The sequence below is a fragment of the Urocampus carinirostris genome, chromosome 16, assembly GCF_059441175.1.
Source record: "Urocampus carinirostris isolate Australia breed hairy pipefish chromosome 16, RoL_Ucar_1.0, whole genome shotgun sequence".
In the NCBI taxonomy this organism is placed as follows: domain Eukaryota; kingdom Metazoa; phylum Chordata; class Actinopteri; order Syngnathiformes; family Syngnathidae; genus Urocampus; species Urocampus carinirostris.
The window spans coordinates 32,306,174-32,329,818 of record NC_142364.1 but is presented as its reverse complement, the minus strand read 5'-3'; the positions used below and the strand labels follow the sequence as shown (position 1 = coordinate 32,329,818).

Genomic DNA, 23,645 nt, shown 5'->3' with positions numbered 1-23,645 from the left:
GTGTCAGTGAAAGACTAATGACTCTTCGCATCCCACTTGCAAAATGCAGACACGTCACATTAGTTAGTGCCTATGCACTGCCATCGAATGATGAAGAGAAGGATCGCTTCTACCAGGCACTCGATGACATCCTCAGTCACATCCCGAGGAATGCAAAATCATGCTGCTTGGTGATTTCAATGCAAGAGTCGGAAAGAACTTGCTAAACTGGAATGGTGTGATTGGTGCCCATGGCATTGGAAAAGATAATTCCAATGGCATGAGACTTCTTAGTCTGTGCGCGGAACATAACCTTACCATCACAAACACCATCTTTCAACAAAAGAATAAATATAAGGCATCCTGGATGCATCCCAGGTCCAAACACTGGCACCTGATCGACTACGCGATCGTGAGGAGGGCTGACCTGAAGGACGTGCTCATTACAAGAGCTATGCGTGGGGCAGACTTCTGGACCGACCACCGCATGATTCTGACAAAGGTCAGAATGCATGTCCGGCCCCTAGCACGTCAGGGTGGTTCAAAGAGGAAGACACTCAACTGTGCCAAACTCTCCAGTAGCGACACCCTTGACAACTTCCGTTGCTCTCTAGCTGAGAGGCTGGCAAACATTGAGCAGCTGGTCATGTCAGAGGCTGGGATGGTTGAGAAGTGGACCTATATATCTACCACCCTCTTTGACACTGCAGCCCAAAAAACACCAGGACTGGTTTGACCAGAATGCCAGAGAGATCTCAACCCTCCTGGACAGAATGCACAAGGCGCACAGAGCCACCCTTAACAACCCACAATCTCAATTCCATAAAAAGCTATGGCAAGCCCTTCGTTCCGAGGCCCAAAGAACTCTCAGAAAACTGCAAGATGAGTGGTGGATCTCAAAAGCCAATGAAATCCAGTCTCACGCTGATAGAAGCGATATGCACAGTTTCTATGATGCAGTAAAAACCATCTATGGCCCCAGAAACTGCTCCCTGGCACCTGTTAGATCTGCTGATGGAACATCTCCAATCAAGGATCAGGCTATGATAGTGGAGCGGTGGGCTGAGCATTTCAACACCCTGCTCAACCAGCCCACCCCAGTGGACCCAACTGTCCTTTCAGAGCTCCCTGAACATCCTACATTGCCAGACCTCGACCTCCCGCCAACTTTCAATGAAATCCTGCATGCAGTCAAAACCCTGAAAAACAATAAATCCCCTGGACCTGACAACATCCCAGCTGAACTTCTCAAGGTAGGAGGCTACCTCTGTACACGGACACTGTTTCAATACATTTCAGAGGTGTGGAGACGAGAGTGTGTCCCGCAACTGAGGAAAGATGCGAACATTGTGACCAGATTCAAGATGGCGGCTGCGCATGGATACATGCTTGCGGCTCGTAGCTCTCCAGCTAATCTTCTATTTATTGCCGTTCTCTTGTCTTTTTTGCTTTCACTTTTGGACACATGTGTGGCCAAAAACACTTACAGTAGGGACGAACTTATTCGGTTGGGTGGGCGTCTAAATTTCGATTTTTCGGGCACTCTTTATACCGCCTATGATATACCGATATATATAACTTCAAAGAGACCCGGCATCCTTGTGGACAGCTATTCCTCTTAATAAACGACGGCGGCGGCGCCGTAAAGAAAGGAAACAGAAGCGTGGTTGCCGTGCAGGTAGATGTGTGAAGCGTGTGAAGTCCAAGCAGCAAGATGGACGCGAGGATGGACGCGAGGATGTAACTAATTCCACCATTCATTCCTCGCCGGACAACCGACGCTTTAAACTCAGCGCTCACGACTGGCCACAACGCCGGGAGCTTTTGAAGATCTCGACAAAGACTACAAAGAGTTCAGCTAAGTCAAATGATTCAGCAAAGCTGAAATTTGGTCTGTTAAATATTAGATCGCTTGCTCCAAAAGCTTTACTTGTTGATAACATTATTCGTGATTATAAACTTAACTGTATGGGTCTTTGTGAAACGTGGTTACGCCCGGATGAGCACTTAGCGCTAAATTATGCCTCTCCCCCAGACTACGAGAGTAGTCATATAGCACGCACGCTGAAAAGGGGTGGTGGTGTTGCGCTAATCTCTGAAAAATCGCTCAAATTTAATACACGTACCTCTAATAATTACAAAACGTTTGAGGCTCTTGTGATGCGGTCCCCTCAATTGTCAATTGATGTAATAACTATCTATCGTGCACCTGGGCCATACACAACTTTCTTAGACGAATTTGCTGAACTTTTGTCTGAACTAGTAACCTATGCAGACAAAATTATAATTATGGGAGACTTTAACATTCATATGAACTCCCCACACAGTTCACTTACTATTGCGTTTAGTTCTCTAATTGATGCATTTGGTTTTACTCAACTGGTTGACTTGCCAACCCATAAAAATGGGAACACGCTAGACTTGATTCTGACTCGAGGAGTTTTAACCTCAAACATTATGGTGCTACCGTGTACTACTGTTATCTCTGATCATTATTTAGTGACATTTGAGGTGCTAACTAAATGTAGAGTTAATAAAGCTGAGGGATTTAGCGGACGCAATATAAGCACTGGCACAGTTTCTGAGCTCTTTGAACTCCTTCCTGGAGCAGTTGCGTCCTTTCCTAAATACAATGGCTCGATTGACTCACTCATGAATGAGTTCAATACCACCCTGACTAGTGTGCTGGATTCAATAGCGCCCATAAAACTAAAATCACGTCCTAAAAGACGCACACCTTGGTTTACTGATGAAACTAGAACCCTTAAAAAAGAATGCAGGAAATGGGAGAGAAAATGGCGCGCTACCAAGCTTGAGGTTTTCCATCAAACCTGGTGTGACAGCTTGTTAAAGTATAAAGCGGCCCTTGCCTCTGCAAAATCGGCCTACCTTTCGAAGGTGATTGCGTCTCAAAAGAACAACCCCAAAGCCCTTTTTGACACTGTAGCATCGCTTACAAGGCAACAGCCTATCGCAGACAGTTCGACACACTCTGCTCAGGACTTAATGGTCTTCTTCACTAAGAAGATTCAATGCATACAGGAAGAAATTGCAAAAGATATTGTTAGTACCACACGTATTAAAGGACTGAAATTTACAGATGCACGACAAGGTGGCTGCCCTGGGAAAATGGCCGGTTTTAGTGAACTGTCACTTGATGATCTCAAACAAGTGGTGAATGCGGCCAAACCGACAACTTGCCAGTTCGACCCGCTCCCAGGTTCACTTATTAAAAGTCTTTTTAGCGTCCTTGGGCCTTCAGTTCTAAATATTATAAATACATCACTCTCCTCAGGTGTAGTTCCAGCAGCTTTTAAGTCCGCCGTTATTAAACCCACACTGAAACGACCCAACCTTGATCCAGAAATATTAAGTAATTACAGACCTGTGTCAAACCTACCTTTCCTCTCTAAAGTACTCGAAAGAGTAGTGGCACAGCAGCTGAATGCTTTCATATCGGAGAATAACCTTTTTGAATCCATGCAATCAGGATTCAGGGCTAACCACTCTACTGAGACAGCTCTGATCAAGGTAACAAATGATCTCCTAATGTCAATGGATTCTGGCGCTTCATCACTTTTGCTGCTGCTGGATCTTAGTGCTGCTTTTGACACAGTGCGCCACAATATCCTACTAGAACGGTTGGAAAAATGGATTGGTCTCTCAGGAGCCGTCCTCTCGTGGTTCAAATCCTACCTCTCAGATAGGACGCACTGTGTTAAATATGGTGAAACGACATCTGAGCCCTTTAATGTTACCTGCGGTGTTCCGCAGGGTTCAGTGCTCGGCCCCCTACTTTTCAACATTTACATGCTTCCATTAGGTGATATTATTCGCAAGTACAATATCAGCTTCCACTGCTACGCAGACGACACTCAACTATATCTTCCGTTGGAGGAATCTTCCACACTAAACTGTGGAAATTTGGAGGCCTGTCTCACTGAGATAAAAGAGTGGATGTCACTCAATTTCTTGCGTCTTAACTCTGAAAAGACCGAAATGTTAGTCATTGGTCCTTCTAAATGCCGGGACTTATTCTCAAAAACTGCTGTGAACATTGACAAATGTCACATCACACAGAGTGACTCAGTTAAAAATTTAGGTGTCATATTTGACCCTGATCTATCCTTTGAGATGCATGTAAAGCAAATTACTAGAACTGCCTTCTTCGATCTTCGCAACATTGCTAAAATCCGTTCAATACTGTCTCAGTCTGATGCGGAAACAATAATTCATGCATTTGTTACCTCCCGTCTCGATTACTGCAATGCACTACTCTCCGGTCTCCCAAAGTCCAGAATCAAGTCTCTTCAGCTAGTACAAAATGCCGCAGCGAGGCTTTTAACTAGGACAAAAAAGCACGATCACATAACACCGATTTTGGCTAACCTGCATTGGCTCCCAGTTAGCCAAAGATGTGACTTCAAAGTTCTCTTAGTATTGTACAAAATCATACATGGACTTGCTCCCTCTTATCTTTCAGATCTAAACTGCCACTATGTCCCGGTCCGAAGCCTACGATCTGAGAGTGCTGGTCTTCTGATGATCCCGAGAGCAAAGAAGTCTTCTGCTGGTTCGAGAGCGTTCTCCATCAGGCCACCGGTGCTGTGGAATGCTCTTCCCCCTGAGATTCGATCTGCAACCTCAGTGGAAATGTTTAAATCTAAACTTCTACTCCATTGCATACGAATAACCTACTCCTCTTGTCGGTTGAAAATAGTTTGTGTAATATAGTGTAACAATCTGTGAAGCCCTTTGAGACTCTTCGTGATTTAGGGCTATACAAATAAAAATGACTTGACTTGACTTGACCATCTTCAAGAATAAAGGAGATCAATCCATCTGCTCCAACAGTAGGGGTATCTCTTTGTTGGCCACTGCTGGAAAGGTCCTTGCCAAGGTCATGCTCCGCAGACTCATCTCCACAATATCGGAACGCGTCATCCCAGAGTCACAGTGTGGTTTTCGAAAGGACAGGGGAACAGTCGACATGATCTTTATGACACGTCAGCTCCAAGAGAAATGCCGGGAGCAGCACAAGGACTTGTTCATCGCCTTTGTCGATCTCTCAAAGGCATTTGACACAGTGAACAGGGAGCTACTGTGGCAAGTCCTGAAGAGATTTGGGTGTCCACCCAAGTTTCTCACCATTCTTGCACAGTTCCATTCAGGGATGATGGCCAGAGTGGTAGTTGGAAGACACAGCTCAGAGCCCTTTGGCGTCGAAACTGGAGTGAGGCAAGGCTGTGTGCTGGATCCAGTTCTCTTCAACATCTTCCTCGTCTGTGTTACAACACTGCTACGTAGAAGGATGGAGAAGCAGGCTGGAGTTACCATCAACTTCAGGGTTGATGGTAACCTGTTTAACATCAGGAGGCTACAGGCAACTACCAAACTGACTTCAGAGACCATCATTGAGCTACCGTATGCTGATGACTGTACACTGGTTGCCCATACACCGGAGGCTCTGCAAAACATTCTCTCGGCAGCTGTAACTGCATACACCAGAATGGGACTGACGATCAACACCCAGAAGACAGAGGTACTCTGTCAGTCCAGTGCTGACCTCTTACCAAACCCAATAATCCTCACTGCAGTAGGGCAACACCTGCTCATGGTGCCCACCTTCAAATATCTGGGGAGCATAGTGTCTTACACCTGCTCATTGGATGATGAGATCCAGAGCCGTCTCAAGCAAGCATCAGCATCTTTCGGTCGACTAAGGAGAAGGGTCTTTCAAAACAACAACCTTAGACTCCACACCAAAATGCTGTTCTACAGAGCTGTATGCATCACTACATTACTGTATGGATGTGAGGCATGGACTATCTACAGCCGCCATCTGAAGAGCCTCGAGACCTTCCATGTAAGATGTCTTCAGAAGATCCTTGGCATCACATGGAGGGACAGAGTGCCGCACACAGAGGTGTTGGAGAGGGCAGGCAGCTGCAGCATGGAATCCATTATGGCCCAACGCCAACTCAGGTGGCTGGGGCATGTTGTTCAGCCACAGACTGCCACGCCGTATCCTCTATGGTCAGTTACATCTAGGCCAACGCAGTGCTGGTGGGCAGAAGAAGCGGTTCAAAGACCAAATGAAGAACATCCTGAAGAGATGTCGGATAAACCCTTCCTCACTGGAGGAACTTGCTTCCTGCCGAGACCTCTGGCGCTCCCACTGCTCACAGGGAGTGGATTACATGGAGGAACAGCGCATGCAAGACCGTGCAGCAAAGCGTGCAAAGAGACATGCTCGCGAGGCCACCCCTGCTCCCCCCAGCACCCCCTTCACATGCTCTGTCTGTAACCGCATCTGTGGATCCAGGATCGGACTGTTCAAACATCAGCAGACTCACAATAAAAAGAAGATGGTCATCATCGAGTCGATGGACAACCCCAAGCAAGCAGCACGTGTATATGTGTATATATATATATATATGTATACATATATTTATATATATATATGTATACATATATATATATATGTATACATATATATATATATATATATATATATATATATATATATATATATATATATATATATATATATATATATATATATATATATATATATATATATATATATACATATATACCACGGCCATATCCCCCTAGTGGGAGGTGCTAGGTGGCTAGAGTCATTTCTGACTCTTTTTGGGAGATTGATTCAGAGGAGGGGATTCCCAGCCCCCTCGCTCAACCCAACTGAGGTGTTGGGAGTCATTAAGTGACCAAACCACACAATTCCAACACCTAATGCTGAACGCCAAGCAGGGAGGCAACGGGTACCAATGTTTAAGTCTTAGGTATGACTCGGCCGAGGCTTGAACCACAACCTCCCAGTCTCGGGGCGGGCGCCATACCCCCAAGGCCACCGAGCTGGTAATTGCAATAATTATAATTCATCTATATTACTATCTACAGTGGAACCTCGGTTCTCGACCATAATCCGTTCCATTTCTTTGTACGAAAACCGATTTGTACGATCACCGAAGCCGTTTTTTCCCATTAAAAGTAATGTAAAATTGTTTTAATCCATTCCAACACCCTGAATGTTTATCTTGAATATTTAACGTAAAGCTAACCCAGGCTAATTGTACGTTCGCGTTAGCGTAATCTTCCGTACGAAAGATTACGCTAACATGAACGTGTAAAATAAAAAAATCAGGTCGTTTACACGTCATTTAGCACCCGGGTCTCCACAACAAGTGGTGAGCGGTTAAAGGATAAAGAAAATAATTATAAATAGGATTTCTTACCGGTCGGCAAAAGCCATGCTGTATTCCTGAAAGAAGGGAAACTCGCACACCTTCTTCATATTTTGCTATTATTTCTTTCTTAAATGCAATAGTTGTACGCACCACTCCTCTTTTTTCACCTGTAACAACTTGCTGCTTGCACCAACCTTCTTCCGAGGCATAATTAGGGGTTAAAACACTCCCTTCACCGCTTTTGAAAAACGAAAACAGAAAAGGAGTGCGCGTTGCAGTGACAACAGTTCTTCACGAGGAGTGGGGGCAATCTACACTCGTACGCCGCTCAGCGTCGCCCGTAGCGTACCGGCGTTCGAACTCCGATTTTTTGAACGAAAAGCGAAGCAAGAATTTCTCGAAATTTTGGGTCGAGAACCGATTTGTTCGAACTGAGAGGCGTTCGAAAATCGAGGTTCCACTGTATTTTGTTTTTATTGTATTTTAACCATTGCGTGTGTCTGTGTATGATGTGTTTTGGGTTGTCGGGTGGAGAGGGGATTACTGTCTTGTTGTATGCTAAATGCTTTAATACATCAATTCGAGTGGCATTTTTTGCCTGAAAAGTGCTTTACAAATAATTTGATTTGATCACCATTTTCACCATAATCGTTATTATCATTGCTGTTTCTATACATTTTCAGCATGCAATATAATAAGTGTATCTATTGCTGATATTGACAACTGACTGTTTTGTGTGTTTTGTCTATCATACAAAATATTTTGTTTAGCTGCTGCTAGAAGGTGTCCGCCCCGAGGCAGCAAGACCACTCATTGCTAAGTGTCCTGATCTGTGCATTAAAAAGACAAAACATGGGAGCTTGAGCCTCCAGCATCAAGCGCTCACTCGTTTGCCCTCATGATGAGTTATGCAGAAAATGGCTGTTTTGTGTTCTTATTAAAATGTATATCTTTGCGATTGTATCCCCATTGTATCCTTACTCTCTAACAACAGTACAATGAGAATTTTCCTGGGCCGTGTCCACATAAAACACAAGCACAAATTCCTCTGAAGGGAGTGAAAAAGCAAAGAATTCCGGAGCAACGCTCCCCTACTTAGGACCATTCGACTTGTTGAAAAATATTCGGACATTGTGGTAAGTTAGATTTAGTATTGTGTCCACCTTTTCCCGAGTACAGGACATTACTGTAGTGCTTCTTTCCACCGCTACTGGTGTGTGGTGCTGTGAGAGGTCACCCAGCATCCAACCGGGAGGGGAAAATCACGCTATCTCAAGCGTGCTAAGAACTTTGCCATTTTAATTGTTTAATATCTTGTGCATTCATTCAATATGGTTGGTGTAAAGTATAGCGAAGAGGCGACCCATTTATTTTTAAATGAAAGTGGAATAAGAAAGCTTGATGCGGTTGAAAAAAATGGTTGGATCGCTTTTCTTTTCGTCCACACTCTACCACGGAGGAGGACCTCTTAAAGCATATCTTCCAAAAGTAAGTTACACTTAACTTTATATGTCTTTATAGAGCATTTTTTTTTTTTATAAATTGTTCATTTTTTTAGTACAAAACAATCCAGGTTACTTATACAAGCCTTAAACATACTTACATAAACCTTAAACATACAAAATATAGCACTGAAGCAACTTACGAACAATTTCAACTTACGTCTCGTTCGTAAGTAAGGCAGCATCTGTATATATATATATATATATATATATATATATATATATATATATATATATATATATATATAGACAAGAAAGCTCCTCACCATACACGGAGGGTTCCACCACAAGTCGAGGACCTTGAGGCTATATGCAGGGATCAGAATGGAGATTTTCATTTTCAGCTGAAATAGCCAGCGTCCAGGAATAAACCAGGGCGGAGCACCAGCCCCCCCCCCCCCCCCCCCCCCCCCCAAAAAAAAAAAAAACCTGGGTTTTAGGCAATTTACTTGTCCAAAACCATGCTTATATTTATCATTTAAGTAACATTTTTAGAAGATTAAAATAATTTGCCCACATAACTGATTTTTTTGTAAATACTGCAAGATAAGTTCAAATGCAGTTCAGTCCCTGCAGCTTGTGCGACAATGCGGCCAATTTTTCTAACGGCCGCCAGGGTGCGCCAGAGCAATAAAGGAAAGAGTGAGACAGTCGGATTTTGAATTTGTTTGCTACGCAAGAGAAAAAGTGAAAAAGTCGGAATGCCTTTGGGGTTCAAAAACAGCGGAAATCCGCGGATCTGCGGAAAATTCTGATCCCTGTATATGCTAAGCGGAAAGTGAGTGAGACAGAGAGAGAGAGAGAGAAAGAGAGAGGGAGAGAGAGAAAGAGATGTTTTCTCTACCTCTCAAAAATATGCATGGCAGGTTAATTGGCGGGTCCAAATTTCCCTTAATGGGGTATGAGTGGATGGTCTGGATATGTGTCTGTGTGCCCAGAAATGGTCTAGGGTGTCCCTGAAGTCACTTGTTCTGAGCGCCACCATTACCCCCCAACCCTTGAGAGAACGAGTGCCATATGAATGAATGTAATACTTAGATTAGAATAGACACAACATTTTAACATATGGTGCAATTTTTTATTCTTAAAAAGCATTGCTCAAGTCACGTAGTTGTCTTCACACAGGAAAACAGGAGCCTTCCATTTATTCATGTTTCAAACAAGCATCAGTTATTTGCCTTCAAAGGACTAATCCGCGAAACTGGCCCACCGCATTGTCGATTATAACTCAGAATTCTCGTGGTATCATTTAGACCATATGAATATAATAAATTACTGTATTCATATTGAAACTGAAAGAACCTGAAAGAAGTTTAGGATGTTGACCATGGTCCCTATTAGCCAGAACTGACATTACTTAATTGTTTCAGCATTCACTGGTCGGAACATCTTCTGATGTAACATTAAAATTAAGAAATGATCATAATCACGCTTCATTCACTATGGAGTCTGCTTTGCGATTCTATACTGTATCTAAAACCATGGACAATGACCCAGGGAAACAAGAACATGTTTTAGTATCAGGACAGGATGTAGCATGCATTTTAAACTTTCTTACAAAAAAGATAAGTCATCTTCACTTCAAAATAAAAGACAATAAAGGCCACAAGCATGTTAGTTTGGATTGGAAAATTAGAAGGGTGGATTTATGGCCCTGTTTACCTACATTTGCCTTAAGCATACTCAACAGAAAGGCACCGTTGATATTTTTACTCACTACTATGTACATAAATATTTTTACACACTTCTGTATACTTGTGTATGGCACTTCATCTACAAGACATCAACAAGTTTGTACATATTTATAGTCTATAAAACTCTGCTACATCATTAAAATAAAAGTCTTGCTTTTCATTTTCCCTACAAGTGTTCTGCTGCAAATATTTAGTAGAAAACAAGATTAAATAGTGACTTTAATGTTTTCTAAACAAGCAACTTTGCATCCCTTCTTTACACAGTCCTTGGGTCTTGTTTGTTGCAGACACCAGATGATGTGAGTTGCAGGTTCCGTGACGCCACAGTAGTCCTACCACTATCTTTAGCCCTGAACAGCAGCGCTTTTGCATTTTCTATGAAAATAAAAGGTGTGTGATCCCCTTTTGCATCTTCTGCTTCATTGGGTAACATGCTGTCAACACTCAACTCTTTATTCTGGAGTACATAGCCATTAATAACTGCCGCTGCTTCTTTGATGCTGTGGTTATTGATAAGGTTGTTTGCATTCACTAGCTTCTCTGTAGATGCTGCCATCATACGTTTTGCTGCAGTAGTGACTGTGACTTGGTGGTTATCATTCTTCATGGCACAAAGTGGGCTAGATGGTAAGCTATGCACCTCCTGGCCATGGTTGTAATGTGCAGAGGTCCTCTTGAGTTCGTCTCGGCTTAAGGACTTGGGTGGCTGATTGGCCTTGGACAACAGCAGGGGTCGATTCTCCTCAGCATAGGGGCTCAAAACCACAGAAGGGTAAGAAATGGCCTGGCTGGAAAGATTGGAGGACATTTCTGAGGGTGGAGAGCTCGGAGTTGCAGGAGGGCTGCAGGAAACGGTAGAAAAATGAGGCAGCTTTCTTTCCGCTGATAAATTCCTGTAACAAAAAATTCACAAGACATATACATATAAAACACATATAACAACTCCAAAAATGCACTAAGCACACTAAGAGGAAAACTAAAAATGGGTAAAAGTTAGTAAAAAGTTGTGAATGAATGAAGTCCAGTGCCATACATAGATAGCCAAAAGTTGGTGCTGAAGCTCCTGCCAGTCTTTCTTTCAAAAAAGTAATGTTTTGGAAGGTTTTGTTCCCACTGATGTATAAGGCTGAGAAATAAAAATACATTTTTAGATTACTTGGGCATGTGTACACCTTTAAATGGTCTGATTGCATGTGCACATTATTACTATAGAGCAGACATGGGGACTTGAGACTTAGCGACTTGGACTCGAGTCGACTCGAGTCGCTGTTTTTATGACTTGTGACTTGACTTGGACTTGGCAATCTAAGACTCGGGACTTGACTTGACTTGAGCCACGATGACTTGAATGACTTGCGTGTTCATATATATATATATATTTCATTATTTAAATAATGTTGACAATTACAGTACGGGATGCGGGCTGAGAAACGCTCTCATGTCACGCCCACTCTGCCCATGCGCCACACACCTCCACGGCAACCACCTGAAGTCAGCATGTCTGCTCCGAGGGTAGTAACTTTTGGCTTCAAAAACTTCTGTGAAGAAGGTAAACGGCGAACAGCGCAGTGCAAATTTTGCAACGGGAAAATTTCGGACACCACCTCAAATTTCATCCGACATTTGAAGAGCCATTCTGCCCAGTAAGTGTTTGTCAGTGTTAATATCTGTTTGTCAATGTGTTAATATCTGGTGAGTTGGATGTTGGCTAATGTCTGTGAATATTGTCATTCACCCAGGTCATTTTATCCATACAGTTTAGTTGTAGGCAACTGGACTTCTAATTTGAGCTTGAGGAACTTCCATGAGGAACATCTACAGCTCAATCTCTAAAAAGTCCAGTTGCTTACTCTTTGGTTGTTAGCTAAGAGTGAGCGGCAGGGCGATTTAGCCGCTGCACAGGGGGGTTTCAGTTTATCATTGTGACATTCTTATGCAGAGACGAGAGGTTATCGTAACCTGCGTCAATGATGCTTCATTCATTTACTTTTATAAACATTGCAGTATGTTTGAGTAAAACGAATGCATTTGTGCTCATAGTGCCTCGTCTATCCTACAACGGGTAACGCAAAAGACAAGCCAGGCATATTGAGCTAGGAGCTACGGATAAACGGGCTGTCTAATTGAGAAAATAGGGTAGGCTAAGCGGTGAAGTTGAGAAGGACACGTGCACTGTACATGATCAAAAATCAGGGATGTGATTTGACCAAAGTGAAATTATCTGAAAATTAGGCGGGGGTCTGGGGGCCGCGGGCACCCAGCTAGGTCCAGGGCAGTGCCCTGGTGGGGGGAGAAGTGGGGCGAAGCCCCCCGGAGGTCATGGGTTTTCCGTGTTTTTAAGTACTTTCAATGCACTCAGATGACAAAGAAATAGACAAAACAACAGCATACATTTTCAATGTATTTTGAACTATCCCATATAAAATTACAGTTTAAGTCAACTCAAAATCAGTCACATTAAAAAACATTGGACTGCCTTTGCTATTAAAAACTATCACTGAGAATATCATCATATCTAACTCATGTGATTACTAAGTTAACACATAAATCATGTTGAAGAGTTCAAATTTCATGAACAAATAATTGTATCATGACCAAATGAAAAGTAACTCATATTAGAACATACCATAAATGTCTTTGTTATAGAAGAAGATGTTATCTATAAATGAAAGTACTGTAGTGGGTTGTACATAATTCACCCACGGAACCATTGTTTAGTTAGCGAGTTCCTAGGGGGACTCTTAATTCGGCCGGTTCTAGCCACTCTCGTGTTTGTTTTGTTATCGCCAGTTTAAATGTCATTAAAGCAGCTTTCGTTGGCACCTTTGTTTGACACTCCGCTTACGACTCCCGTCTCTGCTCGCTACATTGGATCACGTCGGGGTCACCAACATTTGTAGATAATTCCTTCTCTAACCAGTCCGATCGAAACTTGTTTTTTTACGATCTTAGCAATTTCTTTAACTCGCGGAGCATCTTTGCGTTCGATCTCGGACATCTTTCTTTAAACACTCGGCAAAAACGTGTGAGAAATGAACAATGGCATACTCCTACGCCTTTATAAGGAGCGCGTTTATTGGTCAACACGGAGACTTCAACCAATCGCAAGTACGTTTCATTTCAGTTACGGAAACACTAAAATGGAACGCTGTCGAGACGAAATCGTTTTTTTTACCATTTAAAAGAATCGGAAATTTTAAAATTTTATTTTTGGAGCGAAAGCGGAATTCCGCGAATTAGCGGAAAAATCACATCCCTGAAAAATGTGTCTTTGCCTTAATGTTATAGTCTCAATCTGCATATAATTTGGAAGTGTTGGCAAAAGGGCACCTTCCACGATTGGGGAGAGTGTGGGGTTGGCGGCAGCTGCAGGGGGATCCGCTCTTTTTCACAGGCATGCTGATCGTACATAGTCAAGTCAAAGTCAGTTTTATTTGCCAGTTCCTTCAAATGTACTTGACATAAAACGGAATCGAAATTACGTTCCACACTGTCCTATGCGTAGACATTGACAACAATAAAGTGCAATAAAAGTGCAACAATAAAGCCTGGCTATCGCGACTATTAATAAACTGTGATAAACGTGTGATAAACTCATCACACGAGTTTAGTCTGGCCAACCATCCGAGAGGCTGCGTTGATCAAATGCCTCTGTGTACTACTGGACTATGCTACAACCAATCAGACTACAACGTCATCACGCTAAAACCGCCTCAATCGTGCAGGCTAGATCAAAAGTTATGCCAGTAGTCTCCAAATCAAATAGTGACAATAATGTTAATCCAATCTTATAATTAAGACCACTAAGTCGACAATTATGGAAGTTTTTTTTGTAGTTTTTTTTTAGTAACTTTTTAGTATAAAAATAAATATTAGCTCATTATTTTCTTTAAAAATTTTGATTTCATGGTTGGAAATGTTAAATAAATTGTTTTATTTATTAACTATCACATGGTTAAGATATACCAGCTTTATGAGCATAAAAAAGTAAAAAAATGTGGTAAAAGCTTCAGTTACAGTTGATTTGATATTAAGTAATATCATCCAGAAGATAGATAAAAAAAAATACAGAAAGTTTCAAACAACTGTTTTTTTAACCATATGTCATGATTTCATGTCTGCCCAACCATACAGGACATCTCATTCTTGTTTTTGCATCTGCTTCACAGATATGCAGAGTATGAAAGGACAAGAAACGCCTGCACTGATACTACACAGCCTGCAATATCACAGTTCATCCAGTCTCGTCCTCTGGAAGCATATTCAGCAAATCATCCCAAACAGAAGTCCATAACCAATGCTATTGTTACAGATCTTGTGATTGGATGTAGCATGCCCCTTTCAATGACGGAAAATAAACATTTCAGGCACTTCATGTCTGTGGTCGACTCCAAATACCAGCCTATCTGCCGCAGAACAATAACTTCAACAATAGAATCACTTGTTGCAGACATGCAAGAAAAGATCAAAGTGATTCTTGCTGGTGTAGACCATGTGTCGGTTACCATAGACATTTGGTCAGATAGGAGGATGCGCGGCTTTTTGGGAGTCACTGGCCATGTCTTAACAACCTCAGAAGGAGTCATGCTGAAGTCATACCTGCTGGCATGCAGCAGATTCAAGGGATCTCACACAGGAGAGCGCATTGCTGAAGCCTTTGATTCCCTGTGTGAGGATTATGGCATTCGGAAAAAACTCGACTTCATAATCTGTGATAATGCTGCGAATATGAAGCGAGCATTTTCAGTCTGTTTTCCGAAGGATCAAGATGACGAAGTAACCGATGATGACAATCTGGATGATGAAGAATTGTGGGAAGACCTCTCCAGAGGTGACTGGGAGACTGTGGACCGCACAATCAACAGAGGAAGCCCTAAACGTCAGCAATGCTTTGCGCATACTCTGCAGTTAGCTGTTGGTGATGGTCTCAAGGATGCACGGATCATGAACAGTTCCTTTGCAAAATGCTCCAAGCTTAGCTCTCTCTTGCATACATCCAGCACCTTTAAAGATGCGTTTGAGGAGAAGTTTGATCAGCGAGGGATACCCGCTGCTGTAAACACACGGTGGAATTCAACTTTCCGACAAGTCAAGGCAGTGCTCTCATTCAGTCACCAGGACTTGTGCAGTGTTGTTCAGAACACGGGACACAGTGAGCTGGTCTTCTCAATTAGGGAGTGGAACTTGATGAAGGAACTTTGTGATGTGCTACAGCCATTTGCAGAGGCCACTGATCTTACTCAGGGAGAGAAGATTGTGACGATTAGCTCTGTCCTCCCCTGTGTATTGTCTCTTAACCACCACTTGGAAAGACTCAAGCCGCAAGTGCGCTTCCTGGGAAGCATGATCCATAGCCTGCAATTCTCTTTGAAGAAACGGTTCCGGGGAATCTTCGTTAATGTGAAGATGTTGTCAGCTGCATCAGGGGAAGAGCTGCCATTTGCAGACCCAGTCTACATCAGGTCAGCTGTCCTGGACCCGGCTTTCTCCATGATGTGGCTTCAGCATGATGTGCTTGTCACCGATGATGTCAAGAATAACATTGTTGACATGGTAAAAGGTCAGTGGATTTTTTTTTTTTAACGTGATGTACACTTAGGCGTGTCACCATTATCAAATTATGGAAATGTAATTCAAAACAGTTATATGAGTATTATAATCCATTTTAGAGATGATTTTGCAAGCGTATCAAACTGTGGATGTTCAATTTTGAATAATGCTCATGAGATCTTACGCTTGCCCTTTTTTTTCTTTGTTTTAATTAGATCTGATTCTACGTGAGGTGCAACCTCACACAACATCCCAGAGTCCTGAATTCCTAGAGGAGGAAAGCGAAAGCCAGCAAGAAGACAGCACTGGCCTATTCTCAGGCTACAAAAAACGCCGCAAGCAGGACCCAACCACCAACCCAGAGACACAACTAAATAACTATTTTTCTCTTTGTTGTGGGCAGCCTTGTCTGTCCTTCTGGGACGCAAACAGGGCTGTCCTCCCTGCCCTTTTTCCTGTTGCAATGAAAGCTTTGTCAGTGCCAGCCTCAAGTTCCCCAGTGGAAAGAGTCTTCAGCCATGGTGGAATCATTATGAGACCCCATCGAGCTCGGCTTGCAGATAAGACCCTGTCTAATCTTCTATTTTGCAAATGCAATACCTTGTAAAAAGGGAATGACTGATGGATATACAGTGACTGAGTGAGTGAGTTAATTTGTGTCATTGTGAGTGAGTGAGTGAGTGAGTGAGTGAGTGAGTGAGTGAGTGAGTGAGTGAGTGAGTGAGTGAGTGAGTGAGTGAGAGTGTGTGAGTGTGTGTGAGTGTGTGAGTGAGAGAGAGAGGAGAAATGTAACAAAGTTTAATAATAATAAGCTATTTGTTTTAGCTGTTATTTGTTTCCTCATAAATAGGGATTGACTTATGGATATACTGTTTGAGTGAGTGACAGAAAGCGTGTGAGAGAGAAATCTGCAAAGAAAAGAGCAAGAGAAATGTGACAGTTTAATCCTCTGTAAGTTAGTATTTGTTTTAGCTGTTATTGTTACTTTGTAAAAGTAAAAAAAAAGTAAAAGTTTGGGTTTCGATCTACAGATCACTTTTTCTGTCAATAAATACCAAATACTGACGATATCACTGTTTGTTTGAGTCTATGATGTATTTTACTGAACATGAGTATTTAGGATACAAATATTTTATTACAGGTTAGGCACATTAGCCAAGGATGATTACTTGATTTCTTATATATTGCCTTTCACTTTATTAAGATCAGATTCTGAAGCTAAAATTACAACAGTACGCCAAAGGTGACTTGACTTGGACTTGACTTGACCTATTACAGGACTTGACTTGACTTGACTTGACACAGCCTGTGACTTGACTTGACTTGACTTGCCCAAGAAAAAAATACTTGGGACTTACTTGAGACTTGCACATGTGTGACTTGGTCCCATGTCTGCTATAGAGTGATACCTTGCCACTTGGACACAGGGATACAACTGACCCCTCAACTCCTTCCAGCCTTATACAGAATGTCAAAAAGATGGACTCAGGCTCCCAAGATTATTGGAGTACCAATGCAAGCTACAGACACATAAAAAAGCCAATTGAATCGTTTCTCCGGCGCCGTCACGAATGGCAGCCACTCCAGCAGCTCCCGTGTTATTTTCGATTGTGCTCAGTTATTTTCGATTGTTCTCAGCTTAGGGATGCTGCTGGAAAAGTGAATTTCCCTTCGGGGATGAATAAAGTATCTATCTATCTATCTATCTATCTATCTATCTATCAAAAGATTAGCAATGTACTTTTGTGTGATGATTATTAAATCATGAATCATGATTTATGCCTACATTGCTGTATGTTTACTTGCAGGATGCTTTTATTCTTATCGTGGTGCCTTTTGTGTTATTACATGTTTGACGACAACAGCCACTCTTGGCATCTAGGTGAGAACTTTTTTGTTAATAAGGAAAGCTTTAAGTGGCGTTGCAGGTTCAAACAAAGAATTCTGGGGGTCGCTGACGTCACTAAGTGGCTTCAAAAACAGGAGCACTGCCTCGCTCTCTTTCCACCAGAACTGCAAGCGCCCAGGTTCATGCAAAGTGCGCTTAAAACCGTTTCAAAGACAAGCCTCGTCCCATGTGTCTCGCTCTCATGACCAAAGCACTACCAACAACTTTGTCTCTCTCTCTCCGAGACTAGAACTGACTTCAAACGACTCTCTTATACTCAGACAAGGCACTTTTGGGCCCCTACATAACCCTAACCACCGATTTGGTGCTGCGGATCAAATTCTTCAAACCTACCTTCGAACATCTCTGCTTATTAATTTCACTAACTATCTTCACTTACCAAAATATACCCACAATGTTTTCAAACACTCTGGAAAATCCATCACATTCCAATTTCCATCTTGTTGAAAATGTTTTGTTATTAATTCTAGGTTTAATAAATTTAATTGTGTTTTTATCAATCTTTGTGCGTGGCTTTTTGACCAAATCAGTAATGTATCCAATCAAGGAACCACAAATTAATAAGAAAATTGTACCTCCTTCAAATTTGACTGATTGTTATTTAATAGATACATATGGTGTCCTCTTTTGATAATCTGAGGTAAATGCAGTCGTCAGATTCAGAAATCCGAAAACGATTTCCTTCTTGATAAAAAACAAAAATCCTACACGTGTAATGTTAGATTATTAAAATATATCACTTAGTATGTTGTCACTAATGCTTGAGTTTTGAAGCTGTATTAAGTTTATTATTTAATCATCACAGCATTACTTCAATAATACCATTACTCATTTATTTGTTATAAATTCACTTACAGTGTCTTGCAAAACTATTTGGCCCCCTTGAACTTTGTGACCTTTTGCCACATTTCAGACTTCAAACATCAAGATATAAAACTGTAATTTCTTGTGAAGCATCAACAATAAGTGGGACACAATCATGAAGTGGAACACACTTTATTGGATATTTTAAACCTTTTTAACAAATAAAAAACGAAAAAGTCGGTGTGCAAAATTATTCACCCCCTTTACTTTCAGTGCAGCAAACTCTGTCCAGAAGTTCAGTGAGTATCTATGAATGATTCAATGTTGATCTTAATGACTAACGATGATAAATGGAATGCACCTGTGTGTAATCAAGTCTCTGTATAAATGCACATGCACTGTGATAGTCTCAGAGGTCTGATAAAAGCGCAGAGAGCATCATAGAGAACGAGGAACACACCAGGCAGGTCCGAGATATTGTTGTGGAGAAATTTAAAGCTGAATTTGGATACAAAAAGATTTCCCAAGCTTTAAACATCCCAAGGAGCACTGTGCAAGCAATAATATTGAAATGGAAGGAGTAGCAGACCACTGCAAATCTATCAAGCTCGAAACTGATAATTTGTCCATTTAGTTACTTATTTGATGAAGTAGTGAGTAACTATAACTAATTACTTTTTCAAAGTAACGTGCCCAAAACTGCCTATGAGGCAAAGTTACAATGAATCAGTTACCTCATACTTTAAGGCACATCTCTGTTGAAGTTGGATATGTCTCTGCTGTTCTTTGAATGAGCACTTAGGTCTTTGACGCCACCAATGGCATTCAGCCGACCCCTACGGGCTTGTGTGGCATGCTGGCTATTCTCCGTCAATGACATCGCGGAGACTGATTCAGTTTCAGATGCAACACTGTTACTCCAGTCATTACTCCAGCTGTGGAGACAGGGAGGGGAATGTTTATATGTAGTGTGGTTGTCAGGCAGGCTTCTTTAGAATGACATCTCTGGTTTGCTGGTCAAATTACATTATGATTATCTAGGTGTACGCCAGTATCCAGTAGGATAATTTCATCATAGGTGGGCAAAACCATCGTTGACTCAACAATTCTTCAGTCAAGCAGTGCACTTGTGATGTGCACCCCCTTCTCTGCCCCCGAACACGCAACGACCAATCTCATGCTGATTCAAGAGTCCTTCCTTTTTATAACAGAACAATGAACTGAGAAGCGTTATAGCTTTTTTCTGTTTCATACGTCAAAACTATTCATTTTGCCTATCGAATAATAAGATGATCCAGAATGACATTTGTTTTTAGAAATGTAGCTGAGTAACTGAAAGTCTTTACTTTTGTTAAAGTTAATTCCCAGGCTGCACTGTATGTCTCGTTTCATTAGACTCCTAACTCTGTTGTCCGATGGGTAAAAATATTCGTATCAATATCTTTTTTTAAGAAATAGCTAAAGAATAGAAAATGTCTCCCTCATACCTTTGGAAAAACAAAATGGTGGGGAGGTTGGTTGGCATACGTCCGCAAAACATGAGAAGCTTTGTCCTCTTACTAATGACATGTTTATAAGCTGTTGTTTTTTTCTGCTGCTCGAGCTGCTCAAGCTCCTTTGTGCTTGTAATATTTCTTCTTATGTTCTTAAAAGTGTGCGCTTCATTTTTCCCCAACACGTGGATAGCTGTCATGACAGGCCCAAGTTTAAAATAACACTCCAAATAAGCTGCCAGGCTTGAAAGACTAGCCAGGTTATCTCCAGGTCCAAGCCAGGACAGTTAAGACAGTATATACAACTCTGGAACAAACCAGCAGTCTTCAACATTGCAAGCTGCAACCCAAGGGTCTCGATGGGTTGTTTATCTTCAAAAACTCACTTTTGCCGAACAGTGTTTTTCCAAGCTGTCTATTCACAAGCCTTCTTCCTGATTACGACGGCACCAACTCAGTAGCAACTTTGCAGGCCAGATGGACAGCATAAATTGGTGCAAATTGGGTTTTTGAGTGGTCCAGTTAAATGTCAACCCAGTTTCACACAGCTTTGCTAAGCTTCTAAATAACGAGTCCAATAGTGCAAACGTTTTTTCCCCCTAAACCACACAAAAATATTTCTATCTGTGTCTTTATATTTATTTACAAATATCATGAAATTATACAGCTTGGGTAAGCATTTTCCCCAAAAAGTAGTGCTGTACTACAGGCTGGTTTTGTCAATCAATCATATGATCAATCAATCAATCATTCTATACATACCTTTTTCAGTAATAACTATGATCACTATAATAACAGGATATTGTTATGAGCACCATAACACTGACAAACAAATATTGTAGAAAGTGCATATGAATATGATTATGGGTGTGTTCTTTATGTGAAAATACAACAAACAATACAAGTGTTCCATTAATGAAGGGCACACATGCCTTGGCTGAGAAAAGATATGAATCATAAAGTGAAATGAAATGAAATGATCTGCATTTATATAGCGCTTTTCAAGTCAATGACTTCCCAAAGCGCATTACAATGTGCTCCACATTTCCCAATAGTGGCCTTGTATTGCAGCCATGTAAGGCGCTAACCTGCTTATTAGGGGTATTAGGGGTTCAGTGTCTTACCCAAGGACACTTCGACAGGTAACACGGATGAGCCGGGATTCGAACTGGGATCCCTTGATCCCAAGACGAGCTCTACCTCCTGAGCTACTGCCGCCCCCGACTGGCATTATCTCAGTTGTACACATTAAAAAGTGGTCGGCGGCGCCCTCTGTTGGCTGCGGCTGCATCGGCTCGCTACAACGGGTCAGGTGCAATCGACATTTCGTTCTGTGTACATTGTCACACAGAATGACAATACAAGGAAATTATTATATTATTATTGTTATTATTAGTAGTAGTTATAATTATTCATCCATCCACTATCTGCACCGCTTATCCTCAGTAAGGCCGCAGGGGCCTATCCCAGCTATCTTTGGGCAGTGAGCAGGGGACACCCTGAACTGGTTGCCAGCCAGTTACAGAGCACACAGACAACTCACTCGCCCATTCAGACCTAGGGACAATTTGTTTTGGGAATATGGGAGGAAACTAGAGTGCCCACACAAGAAGTCAGTTGTAGGGCACCCAGGGACAGGCAACCACTCACACATAGGGACAATTTTTAGTCACCAACTAACCTGCCACTAATGTCTTTGGAATATGGGACGAAACCCACGCACGCACTCGGAAACATGCAAACTATGCACTGAAAGCTGGTAGCTGGATTTGATCCTATGACCTCAGGACTGGACCATGGACACGCAAACCACTCAGCTATCTTGCCATCCTTAGTTAGGATTAATTAAGATAAATGTACAAATACTAAAGGATAGGGGAAACTACATAAAGCACCTAATGTTTGTCTAATTACAGCTTGAGAGGTCACTCATTTGGGCACACAAGGAGCAAATGTATGGCTTGGATGACTTGCTAAAGGAGTGCAAATCATTAAAATATGTACACTACACTTTTTAAATGTCTAGTACAGAAAAGTAATACATTGTGCTGCGCTTAATGCACTTGTTTGCGGTCAGTGTCTGCAGCTATCAATCTTGATTAACGAGCGCAGCAGTAAATTCAATTGGCATTAACATATATGCAGAAGCAGAAAAAAAATTCTCAAAACAAAACTCAATGTACAGTACAGACTAGAATTTAGAAGCCAATAAAATCACAACAGCTTGCCCAAAAGCCAAAAATAGGCATCATAAAGCATCAACCACTGTGCGAGTGGATGCTGGGGCATCATCGACATGGTAAACTACACAACCTCGATGAAGTTGGTCTTTTGAGAGAGGATGAAAAAATACTTGGGAAGATCGACCCGGAAGCCCAAGTGGGCCACTTGGGAGAGGAGGTTTAGCTCCTGCAAGTCCCCGATTGACTGAACAACAACAGTTTTTATTGGCACAAGGAAGTAAGTGGAGTAGGAGCTGTCTGCATGCGCCACATCTACACTGGACTCTAGGTCTGTCTCCCTTATCCAATCGAAGACAGCTTCAGAACTGCAGACTGTGCAGCAGGGTCAAGATGAAGACCAGAGTTAAGAGGTAGGTCGGGCAATATTAATCTGCGCCTTAGCAAGGATCCCCAAGAGTACACGCTTGGGAGAGATGGCCTTAGCATGCTACGATAGCCTACACATGCCCACAGCCTCGGTAGTAGTCGCCGCATGAAACGTAACCAGGAGGCCATGTACAGACGTATGTGCGATGTATATAGTGAACGACCAGAAGAGAAAAAAAAGAAAACTGGTAATGCGTTGTGAAATCTACTCTTCATGGTGCTGATGAGTGGAAAAAATAACTGCCCGATTGCGAAAACATATTCTTGCGTGAATCGACGTGATAATGTATATTTTTAAGTCAGCTGGACCCGGATACAGTTTGGTAGTGTAATGAAGTGCGGTCCACAGGGGGAAAAGTAAGGCTTCAGCACAGTACTAAAAAACCCAAAGTTGAGATGTTGGGATGAGTCCAATACAAATCCCTTGGAATTGTTTTAACATTTTTCACAGTGTTGAACCGAGGTTCCACAAAACCATGCAACCTCGTCTTTTCACGATCCCTTGGAACACCCTCTCATTCCTTGTGCACCAATCAACCCGCCTTTGCACATTTTCATCTGTGATCTAGGCAAGAAAATGCTATACCTCTTCAAAGGATCACGTATTGATTTCTTTGGGTTTTCTATCTTTTTTTCTGTTGCTTTGGTCGGTTTTACTGGGGCCAAGATCCGCGCAACGATTATTACATTTCTTTCTCGGAACAATCATTGCCATCAAAAATGTTCCCTGCAAAAATAAGTCATGTTTTTACCAGGCTTTTTTGCCATAATATTTGTCAACAGAGATTTAGTCTTTGTTGTTATTGTTTTTGTTAAAAGAGGTATTATTTGCTTAAGTGTTGATATCAATTGTCTGTTAAAATCAACAATAAAATCACAGGATGCTAGAAA

The 23,645-nt window shown here is 41.9% G+C and overlaps 2 protein-coding genes across 3 annotated transcripts in view; one reads left to right on the top strand and one right to left on the bottom strand.

The window, feature by feature from the left end:
- Positions 1 to 9,759: 9,759 nt before the first annotated feature.
- The window catches only part of nrg1 (neuregulin 1), a 49,871-nt gene continuing 35,985 nt past the window's right edge, over positions 9,760 to 23,645 (bottom strand). For both annotated transcript variants that reach the window (XM_088355962.1, XM_088355963.1), the window contains exon 8: positions 9,760 to 11,282. In XM_088355962.1, the coding sequence (XP_088212088.1) occupies positions 10,646 to 11,282 (637 nt within the window). In that variant the 3' untranslated portion in view covers positions 9,760 to 10,645. The remainder of the gene's footprint in view (positions 11,283 to 23,645) is intronic.
- On the top strand, positions 11,372 to 16,938 carry LOC148351087 (zinc finger BED domain-containing protein 4-like). Its single transcript, XM_088319969.1, has 3 exons — positions 11,372 to 11,375; positions 15,158 to 15,949; positions 16,155 to 16,938. The coding sequence occupies exons 1-3, from the start codon at positions 11,372 to 11,374 to the stop codon at positions 16,544 to 16,546; spliced, it is 1,188 nt and encodes a 395-aa protein (XP_088176095.1). The 3' UTR covers positions 16,547 to 16,938.